The following is a 10626-nucleotide window of genomic DNA, read 5'->3' as shown; positions in this document are numbered from 1 at the left end:
TTAGTTGGTTCGTACAGTTTGTTAATTTGTTCTCTTTCGTTGTGTTCGTTTCGCTGGTCATTTTGATGTTCCAATAATCACACGTTACTCTTGGCATCGTATCTGTTCACTGCGTGTGTACGGCTGCAAATTCAGACAATCGAGATCAGATCCGTTCATCGTGTGGCCGCTGTGTGAAACAGCAAAAATTGCTGCCCGCAACGGTGCATGATTTTCGCTGTTTTCACTCGGTAATTTTCTGTGTAGCGTGCTTGCTGACCAGCAATCCATCTTGGATGGGTGCGGTGTCCGAGAAAATGTTGAGATGGATAGTCAGCAGTAGCAGAGCTGCATGCTAATCATGCACCCTGTGCTACATAAAAAAAATGACCTCTTACACAAATGACTCTTGGTTAAAAACTTCCAAAATGGAGATGTTGGTCGCAAAATTCTGCCACTTCTTTTTGTCAACCTTTAGTAGACGGAACCCACTAAAGGGCATCGTGTTTCTAAAAAAAAAAAAAAAATTGAGAAAGTCAAGCTGGAGTTAAGCGGGCCCCTACCAGAATCCATTCTACATGTTATAACATCTTTAGTCCATGTTGAGTTGGATTGCTCAAGCTGTCACAAGGGAGGTTAACAAACCCGAGGCAGTGAGACCTTGGCAGGAACACAATTTAGTCAATTGTTGAACCAGCAAGGGTCAACTGTTTGCAAATGGTGCATCCTGAAACTACTACTGTCCTTAAAACTTTGTTATGATGTGTTCAGTGGATTCCATCACCAGATGAGTATTATATTCACATGAAGTCTGGGAAGTTGAAATCTCACAATAACAATTCCATCACAATTGAGAGAAAAAAAACAACCATACCACTTAGTTGCAGCGCATTCAGTGGATTTGTAGACAGTCTGCTCATAACATACAAACAGACCCGACCCATGAGGGTTGTGTTAGAAAAAACATGCAATCTGAACGTGACTGACGCCCTTGGCCATGAGGAGGCACCCCTCAAGGGCCCATCTCAGCGTGACTGACGCCCTTGGCCATCTCTGCTTAACCCAGACTAAATTCCAGATACTGTCCTTAAGACCTGTAATGCATATCCCTAGTGGTAACCTCCCTCTGGAACTCGAGCATTCCATATCGACCTCAGTGAGATTCTCTGTCTAGGAAGCCATTCCAGGCGATCCGGGATGTGGGGAGCCCATGTTTGCGAATTTACCGTATCCTTGACGATCGGAGGAACCTGCATATAATTTTCCTTGTATCTGCATTGAGGAGCATGACACAAATCTAGCATATCTCAGAACTTCACCTCCCGCAAGCTATGGTACATGATCTTTCTTTGTATTCATCGGGAGGAGGTGCACAAGGGGCCTTGAGGGGTCCAGGGATCGTGCCAAAACTCCACTTGCTCATCACACCCAACTTTCCATGATAGTTGTTGCGCCTTTCTTGATTCCTTTCCACCCATGCAAGCCCCGAAACTCATTGAGAGGGGACCATAAAGATTCGTCTTTGAGATATTTTTTATGGATGAGGCTCGACCAAGGGGACTGTCTGATTAATTACCTTCCACTCCACGTTTGCGAGGCATGCAACATTGATCTTGTTAGTAATCGTGGTCATGTTTCATGGAGACTTTTCACCTGTTAAAGAGAGAGGAAGGCCCACTTTTCCTTTAACGGTTGAGATTGCCTGGGATGAGGGCTTTATCCAGAATGATCCTCTCATTCTAGATAAACTCCAGGTGAAATGGTATATTGTTGCTGGGGTAAACGGCTACCCAAAAAAAAGGTAAACTCCAACAACCCTTCTCTATATGTAAGAAGAGGGATTACTCACCAAAAGATTAAAGCGTGAGTAGAAACCCCTTTTGAAGCAGGCCGTTTACATAAATCGATCTCAATCCCCTGTTCTCTTCTTATTTTCGATTCTGCAGGTCTCACTCGTTCTCCTAATGTTCAGTCCACCTTCTTCGTGAGGTTTGCGAACTGTCTCCCAATTGACGAGGTGGGAATGGTGTGAGTTGGATGTACCACTCGAGAAATATGTTTAAAATGTTATCGATCGGGACGATGGTGGAGGCCGAGAGCAGAAAAGCTTCCATCGAATAGGTTGGGAGGGACTGAACAACCGGGCGGATTAAGATTATTCTAGAAGCCATTGAGAGGTGCTTCCCATCCCCTCTCTCTAGTCTCGCTCTGAAATTATTGATGAAGAACAAGGCATCATTCGCTTAAAATGAATGATGCCAATGGAATTGTCCGATTTTGACTGGGCAGATTTTCCTCTTGTATACGACCCAATTGAGATGTCTCCAGAGTCTCTCCAAGATGATAAAAAAGCGGTAGGGAGAGAGGGGATCCTCTGTCTAATCCCTTGGCTGCCCCAAAACTGCTTGGATGCCTCCCCATTGATAATCACTGAGTAGGAAGGAGTGTGAAAGCATTCGATTATCTTTCCAATCCAACTCTGGTGAAATCCTAAAAATAGGAGCGACTCCTTGAGGAATTCCCAGTTCACCTGGTCATACGCTTTGGCCAGATCGGTTTTGAATACTACGCTCTTGCGTTTACTTGACCACATTGAGTCATCCATCTCGGTGAGCCAGCAGTATGCATCTCTTAGATGCTCCTTCCTCTTGCTATTTTTTACTAATTACCCGTTCCAAAATTCCTCTCATTCATTAAAATCATGATTTTTTTAATCGTCTTGTAGGTGAAGTCACATAAGCCGATGGGCTGAAAAAGAGATAACCGGTCAGATCCCTTTACCTTTCATCTCTTTCACCGTATCACCGCCAACTATATGCCAGAACTTTTAGAAAAAGACCGTCCGGCCCTGGGGCGCTATCTCCATCCATCTCGAAGACTGTACGCCTAATCTCCTCCTCTGTGACCTCCTTAGACCATAATTCTGAGCCGTGACATTAAGCTCAGTGTTGTGCTCGGACCAGCTGATTACTCAGCTCGTCGAAGCTCAGAACGAGATCATCCACGTATCAGTCGTGTACGGCGAAACAAAGCGAGAAGGAGGGAAGCTCCGTGGCAGCAACTTTTGAACCACCCAAATGACATTCCATGACTGATCTCTAGGGATTGGAATACTACAAGATCGACCTTTGAAAGGTTCCGTTCAAGGTTGGGGCACGTTGACAACGAGTAGTTTAATCATATGATCGTCTCATGCCAATTATCAGACATCATCGCGCCAAATTTGAACTACATCTGGCATAACAATCAAGCGAGTCAGAGTTTTAGATCAGGCAGATTATGCGAGCTTGTGAAAGTCCATATATATTTTATGCGGACTTTCTCAAGTCTTCATAAAATATATCTGAACTTCCTTAAGTCTTCATATATTTTATGTGAACTTCCTTAAGTCTTCTCCTATGTTTATTGTTTGCATGTTTAAGAAGAATTATCTATCTTGCAAATGACATTTATTTTCAACAGCTCATCCTATCAAGGTGATCTTGGTGACAGTGAAAAGCTAATGTCTCTATCTTTTTTTTTTTTCAATTTTTTGGTGTAAGTCGTCAGAAAATAGCATAGAATAAACAAAAAATGTGCAACCCTAGAGGGTGCATATTTCTATTTTTGGTTTTAAAATTCAGAAATGAGAATCCTAAAAAAAAAATAATTCTGACTCAAAACATAAAAGTTAAATGCTTGCGTCTCAACTTTTCAATGACTGTAAAAACACAAGTTTTTTGACATCTGATCAAAGAGATAAAAATATGAGAACAAAGATTGTTCTACAAAAAACAGTTACATATTTAGGAGAAAGTTCGCATGTGAGAAAGGTCATTTTTTTTAAAATCTATATTTTTACTATTTTGGACATAAAAAGAATATGAAAAATTATAGGGTTTTTAGGAAAGCATGTCAAACTACTTGCACAGTACGATCATTTTTCGATATTTTTGCTCTGTAATTTTAGAGTGTTTTTGTGATATTGGTAATTTACAACAGACTTGAATTTTTCAAATTTTATGTACTAAGATTTGCTAATAATTCTCCCAAAAAACAAACTCAATAATTTATCACAAGATTTCTTCTTGTTAAGAAAATCCCCAAGAAAACATTTGATATGACGCAACAGCCCGAAGAGTAAATTCCAAAGAAAAGGGTTGGTAGAACTTTGGATTAAACAAAAGACAATGAATTTGAGTGAGGCTTTTGAAAAGCCTATTAATGAAAATAATGTATACTTCAAGAAAAGGAAAAAGCTGGATATGTGTTGGTCAAAGGGGTTTGGCATAATGGGATGGGGCCTAGGTAGCTAAGCAGGCGGTTTAGGTTCAAATCCTATGGGCATCATCTCTTGTGCAACCAGAAGCATGGCGATTTCTTAGAGGAAAAGGAAAGCCCACAAAGTTTTACTCTGCTTGAACAATGATTGTAAGTATGGCAGGCAAAGCCAGCGCAGCTAGGTCTCCTATCCTAGGAGTGGTTTCTTCGTGTAAATATACATATAAAAAAAAACAGGTGGCAAGGAGTGCTGCCCATGAATTCTACGGCAAAGTATGCCACTTGAACATGAAGTAGGGTATTAAGAAGGTTCATACACTTGTCAAAAGATAAGAAATATATTTAGATGTGATGGCCATTTACTGGGAAAATAAGTGCCTGCAAAGAGGTCTGACGTTCTCCGTCTCCCTCTCTCAAAAGAGGAAAAGATGGAATAAATTAATTAAACAATTTCACATGCACACGAAAGAAAATTTTCAATTTGGCCAAAATTTTTGCCCCAAATCTTCAAAATGAGCCTCACTGTTCTGATTTTCTGATACTAGCCAGAGTTTTCTAGAATGATTGGGTGAGAAAGATTTAGAATGGTTGACAAATCTTTTTAACAAGATTTGACGGACAAATAAGATGCCTAATGAGTGGAGGAAGAGTACTTTGGTGCCTTTATATAAGAATAAGGGTGATATACAAGATTGCACAAACTATCGTGGTATAAAACTCATGAGTCATACTATGAAACTTTGGGATTGGAAGAGGGTGATTGAGTATAGGTTGAGGAAGGTTGTCATGATATCGGAGAATCAATTTGGTTTTATGCCTGAAAGATCAACTATGGAGGCTATACATCTTCTTAGACAACTTATTGAGAAATATAAAGAGAGAAACAAAGATTTGCATATGGTTTTTATTGATTTGGAGAAGGCATACGATAGAGTACCTATGGATGTTCTCTGGTGGACAATGATAAAGAAAGGTGTTTCTCTCAAGTACATTAGTATAATTAAAGATATGTACGAAGTAGTAGTAACCAATGTCCGCACTTGTGGAGGGGTGACAACCAATTTTCCTATAACGGTTGGGTTACATCAAGGATCTGCATTAAGCCCTTTCCTATTTGCTATAGTGATGGATGAGCTTACGAGATCAATTCAAGAAAATGTGTCGTGGTGTATGTTGTTTGCTGACGATATTGTTTTGATTGATGAGTCTAGAGCTGGGGTTAATGCTAAGTTAGAATTATGGAGACAGACATTGGAAGCAAGAGGTTTTAAGTTGAGTAAAAGTAAGACATAATATATGAAATGTCGGTTTAGTAAGCAACAAAGTAGTTATGTGAGTGTAGTGAAGCTTGGTGAGCAAGAAATACCGGTGGATGACTGTTTCAAATATTTGGGATCTATCATTCAAAAGTATGAGAAAATTGATGGAGATGTAAATCATATGATAAAGGTTGGGTGGATGAAATGGAAAAGTGCAACTGAAGTGTTGTGCGATCGTAAAATGCCATTGCGGCTGAAAGAAAAGTTTTATAAGGCGACAATTAGGCCCGCTTTACTATATGATACGGAATATTGGGCTGCCAAAAGACATCATATTCAAAAAATGAGTGTAGTTGAGATGCGTATGCTTAGATGGATGTGTGAAAATACAATAAAAGATAAGATTCGAAACGAGGAGATACGTAAGAAGGTAGGCGTTGCATCCATTGAAAATAAGATGAGAGAGAATCGTTTACGGTGGTTTGGACATATTTGGCGAAGGCCTAATGATGCTTCAATTAGAAGGATGGAGAAATGAAAAAATATATTAGTTAAAAGAGGTTGGGGTAGGCCTAAGAAGACTTGGATGAAGATGATAAGAAAGGATATGAATGCTTTGAACCTCACCGAGGACATGGCATTGGATAGAAATGATTAGAGGAGAAGGATTCATGTGGAAGACCCAGAATGATTTTCTTTTTTGGTTCATATCGCCGTCCCCAATTGTTTTGGGATGAAGGCGTAGTTGTTGTTGTTGTTGTTGTAGCCAGAGTTTTCTAGAAACTGCCACAAAGAGACCTCAAATTAACATCCATCTCTTGAAAAATATGATCTTTTTCATTTCTCATACTGACCTTTGGAGTTAAAAGTTTGAAATGTGTATATTACTGTCATTTGATTCAATTTTACTAAGATTTAACTTGAGCTAATGGATCATGGTAAGGATAGGTCTCTGTTTGGCAGTCTTCAGTAAACCACAGGTCAATATCAGAAAATTCAGCAGAGGGCGAGACACATTTTTTAAATTAGGGCAAAACAAAGCCCTTAAATGAAAAATTCCCAAAATAAAATGGATAGAACGAAATATCTAGGTAATATTAAAAGTATAGGAAGAAGGGGAACCAAATTAAAAAACAATTGGCATGCAGCATCTCCAACTTCAAATTTGGTGTAGAGAATCCAAGATTATTTTTCCTTTTTCTTTTGGGCAGTTAGCAGCACGTGCTCTTTCAGATGATAATTGGGCTACGACATCTATTTGATCTGCAAGGAAAGCGCCTGGCTGAATGGACTTATGGAATTATTTCATGTAAATAAGTTATTCCATAAAGTGAATGTATAGATGAACAAAAAGAGGGAATCCGTAGAATTCAAAAATTAAACCGGTGATCCAAAAATACAAAAGCTAAGAGCAAAACAACAGCACATCAATACAACTCTGAGGGCCTTGTTTATCAATAACAGTACAGAATTTCCATGAGCCAAGGGAAATACAAAAATGTGTTACAACAATGAGGACACAAAGGAGATCATTGATGGAAGATTCTCAAGAATATAAGTTAACACTCCTCCAATCAGAAAAATGAAGCAGAAAGCAAGTAAAATTTTTCCAGTGTATTGAAAAGAAAACTCAAATCCTGTTGCAGGGGTCCGTTTCTCCTGGAAAATGGTGCTAGTGCTAGATGATCTCTGCAAGTATAAATAAAGTTGATGAATGCCAAATATTTTAACTGTATTAGATTTAAGATTTCACAAGAAAAAAAGAACATTTGCGACTTTTGCTTTCTTAATCTAACTCAGTTCAGTCATGCGTAAAACCACATAGTTTCTATTGAAATTTAAAATTGAAGTTTTAGTTTGATAAAACAACAGTGGAGTTCGCCTTTGGTAATAATACACAAGGTCTTTGAGCTTCTTTGTTGTCAGGTTACGATCTGAGCCTTCCTGAATCTCGGTTTGAGAATCATCTCTTATGTGGTTCAAATCTGAATCGTGTTTGGCATTGGAAGAGTTTAATGTGATTATAAATAGCAGCAAGATTTGGTTTCTGGTATGGAGATTGCCAAGATTTTTATGTCATTAACTTTGGAATTTTTTTTGCAATTATTGTTCCCAGCTCTATGATTGTCAGTGACAAGGGTTTGAGAAACAGACCATGAGGGAGAAGAAGCTCCAATTCAAATTCTAGGGAGATCTTTATACCAAGATTGTCACATAAATGTTAATAGTTAATGAAAGCTTGAAATTGATGGCCGACTAGAGAAGTTGTCTACTGCTTCATTGAGAACCAAATCAATTTAACCTGACAAAAATGAAAACCAATAAGGTGATTCTGCTGGTCCATTACGATAGATGACATACCAGTCCCAGTCCCTCGTGGAATCTCTTGTCCAAACTTCTCACCCTCTTCAGTTCATGATGAGCTTTTGTAGAAAAAAGAAAACAATCAATTCGTAAAGGATTTGAATTTGTTAAGGAATTCACTTTTGCAGACTGCCTACTGAATACTAAAAGCAAATCCATCCAGTTAGATTACCATCTTCATGAACTGTCAGCAATTTCCAGCGCTCCCCATAATTCGTAAGGGCTGCACTGTGCCCAAAACTAATAGGCTCTTCCCCTTCTTTAACAGCTTCAATGTACGAGGCTGGTGAGACACTGATATCTAACTTTTTGTTTATCATGTGCAAGGCAAAACCAGATTCAGTTCCAGCTGCAAATCGCATAGTTTTACCACTGCATTTGCAGTGAACCTCTACATACTGCAGGGAAGAACAGAATAAGCATCAACCTAAATCTAAACCAAACCAAGCAGAAAGGGCCAGTGCCAAAAACAAATGGTAGCCTGGTAACCAGATAATATCGATGAATCAGACATAAAAACACAAAATTAAGAACAACAGTGGACTAACAAATATGAAATAACAAAAAACAATGGTATGGTACCCCAGTTATTGAAACTATAAGAAATCCCAGCTCTGGTCAAATTACACAACTCAACAAAATGTGCAGATTTACGTGAAACAGTATAAAGCCCAGAAAACATGGCTCTTTAAAGAAGCAATCAACTTGAAGTATTTGAATGAATACAAAACCACGAGCAAAGTAGAAGAGTAGGAAGAAGTGAAAAAAGTCTCCAATCACCAATGACTTCCACTGCCCTTGTGCTGTGCCTTGTTGTAGATGCCACGAGATTCGAGATAGCTTGAAAGCGGAGCAGAGGATGCTGGAGATAAGAAGGGACAGCGGAAGATGAAGATGGAGCATCTTTCTTATCTTGGCTTGAGCTTCCAAAGAGAAAGGTACATGAACAGCCATTTGATCTCCATCAAAGTTTGCATTGAATCCCTTACAAACCAATGAATGTAAACAAATAGAAAGTCCCTCCTTTATTAAGAAAAGGTTGGAATGCCTGTATGCTAAAATCTATGTAAAGTAGGTGCTCTATTTAGAAATAGAGGATGCCCCCTGCATAACTTTTTGAACTCTTTCCCACTCACCCCTACATAATAACTTCTCGTTGTTTCTTTCCACTCATCGGATGAAGATATGGACAAAGTCTCATTCCACACTTTCAAATCTCGTTGTCACTCTTCTTGCTCGTGCAGTGGAGTGTAGACGACAGTAATGTCTGGATCTACTACTACCTTGTCCATGGAGTATAACGGAGCAAATGGTGGTATAGCAGTGAACATCGGGATGACAGTAGGAAAGATGGTCCTAATAATCTCTATAGTAGTTCCATGAACAATCTTTTGCAGGATTGGATTTTTTTTTTTATAGTGCAAATGCCATAAAGTGGGAACCAACATCCGAGATACGAAAACTAAAATCAGAATGAGGAAGGAAAAAGATATAGTGATGTAAGTCAATGATTCCTTGCATCAACCAATAAAGTTACTTGGATCCAAAATTAACATAAGGGATGATCTTCAGAACCCACATACACCCAATTAAGGGGCATCTATAACCACCCATCGATAGGAAACAAGAAACTGCATGAAAAATCCATTCAAAATTCATATAAGAAACTTGAAATTCACCCATTTCCAACCCCAAAAGGGGCATCGTCAATCACAAAAACCAGCCCATTCAAACTCGTTTCTAAATCAGAACAAATTCCAACCAAACCAGACCAGTTTGACGAAAACTTTCTCAAATCACAAATGATAAGCAGCGAACAGAAAGCATTGGTAGAGAGAGAGAGACCCAACTCACAGGAGGTGCTGGGGATTCTGAGCAACAGCTGTGTGGAGTTTCATCTTCGTCCATCGTTTCTCTATTCGTTCTGTGCCACCAATAAGAGTTCTCTCTCTCTCTCTCTCTCTCTGAGGAATTCCTCGTTTCTCTGTTCGTTGTAAAACCATCCACGGTGTCACCAATAAGATCTCTCTCTCTCTCTCTCTTCCTCGTTAACCACCGTCCTCAGGAATTCCTCGTTGACTCCAACTTGGGATCCCACAAGTACTACTACCTGGCTTATTGACCAAACTTGGGTGCCCACCCACCTCTGCTGTGGATAGTGGGCTTTTAGGAATGAAACACCACGTTATCAAAGCTTTGACCCTCCCAACACCGTCCATCTGGGAGATGTACAGAGCTAGTGAGGTCAACAGGCGAACGTTTGCATTTCCGAGTCTTTTCGGGGTTTAGCTTGATCAAGTCTTGGTTAGATGGAATACATCCATAAGTTAAGGGTCTTTGACTAGGCTAAGACTGGATTTGGCCGCAATGGGTTCTAATAAGACTTGTTCCCAAGCAAGTCGTATAAAGGCTAGACCCCAGGTGGCACTGTTCTGTGCCTCAAGTCAAGCCTCTGTATGGTATCGGGTCCAGACCTGGGTCTAATCGGTCTATTATAAGAGAAACTATACCTGGATCCGATAAGAACTACGTGAACCCGACCTGGACCATGCCCGGTAAAATAATATTTTTACATTGAAAAATCATGAGTCTTAATCGAAACTCGGGTCGGGTCTGGTATAAAATTTCAAAAACTGTACCCAGGTCCATGTATTAATCAGACCTTCGGGTCCTCGTCAGGTCTTCCTATTTGTCACTATACCTGAACCCTATAGGGTTTGGTCCGGGTCCGTTAACACCCCTAGCTGATTTTTGCTTGATCTAA

The 10626-nt window shown here is 39.6% G+C and overlaps 1 protein-coding gene across 2 annotated transcripts; it reads right to left on the bottom strand.

The window, feature by feature from the left end:
• Positions 1-6861: 6861 nt before the first annotated feature.
• LOC149831728 (uncharacterized) lies at positions 6862-9936 on the bottom strand. 2 transcript variants are annotated; one of them, XM_090012187.1, is made up of 4 exons: positions 9708-9936; positions 8035-8260; positions 7860-7921; positions 6862-7187 (listed from the first exon to the last, which is right to left on the bottom strand). In XM_090012187.1, exons 1-4 carry the CDS (start codon positions 9768-9770, stop codon positions 7002-7004), a joined length of 537 nt encoding a protein of 178 aa, XP_089868313.1. In that variant the 5' UTR covers positions 9771-9936; the 3' UTR covers positions 6862-7001. The 2 variants fall into 2 exon arrangements, with proteins under 2 accessions (XP_089868313.1, XP_089868314.1); XM_090012188.1 differs by having other exon boundaries at positions 9717-9872.
• Between the last annotated feature and the right edge of the window lie 690 nt (positions 9937-10626).

The sequence above is a fragment of the Nuphar pumila genome, chromosome 7 (assembly GCF_984573655.1).
Source record: "Nuphar pumila chromosome 7, dmNupPumi1.hap1.1, whole genome shotgun sequence".
NCBI lineage: Eukaryota > Viridiplantae > Streptophyta > Magnoliopsida > Nymphaeales > Nymphaeaceae > Nuphar > Nuphar pumila.
Note: the sequence above shows the minus strand (reverse complement) of the source record. Positions and strands in the feature narration are given on the sequence as shown.

Bases quoted from the DNA above. Each gene is read 5' to 3' on its own strand.
- LOC149831728 (XM_090012187.1), bottom strand. From the start codon at position 9,770: ATGGACGAAGATGAAACTCCACACAGCTGTTGCTCAGAATCCCCAGCA. The intron at 8,261-9,707 runs GTCTCTCTCTCT...TCTTCCCTGCAG, and splicing joins CAGCACCTCCTGTGAGTTGG to TATGTAGAGGTTCACTGCAA. The intron at 7,922-8,034 runs GTAATCTAACTG...TTTCTACAAAAG, and splicing joins GCTGACAGTTCATGAAGATG to CTCATCATGAACTGAAGAGG.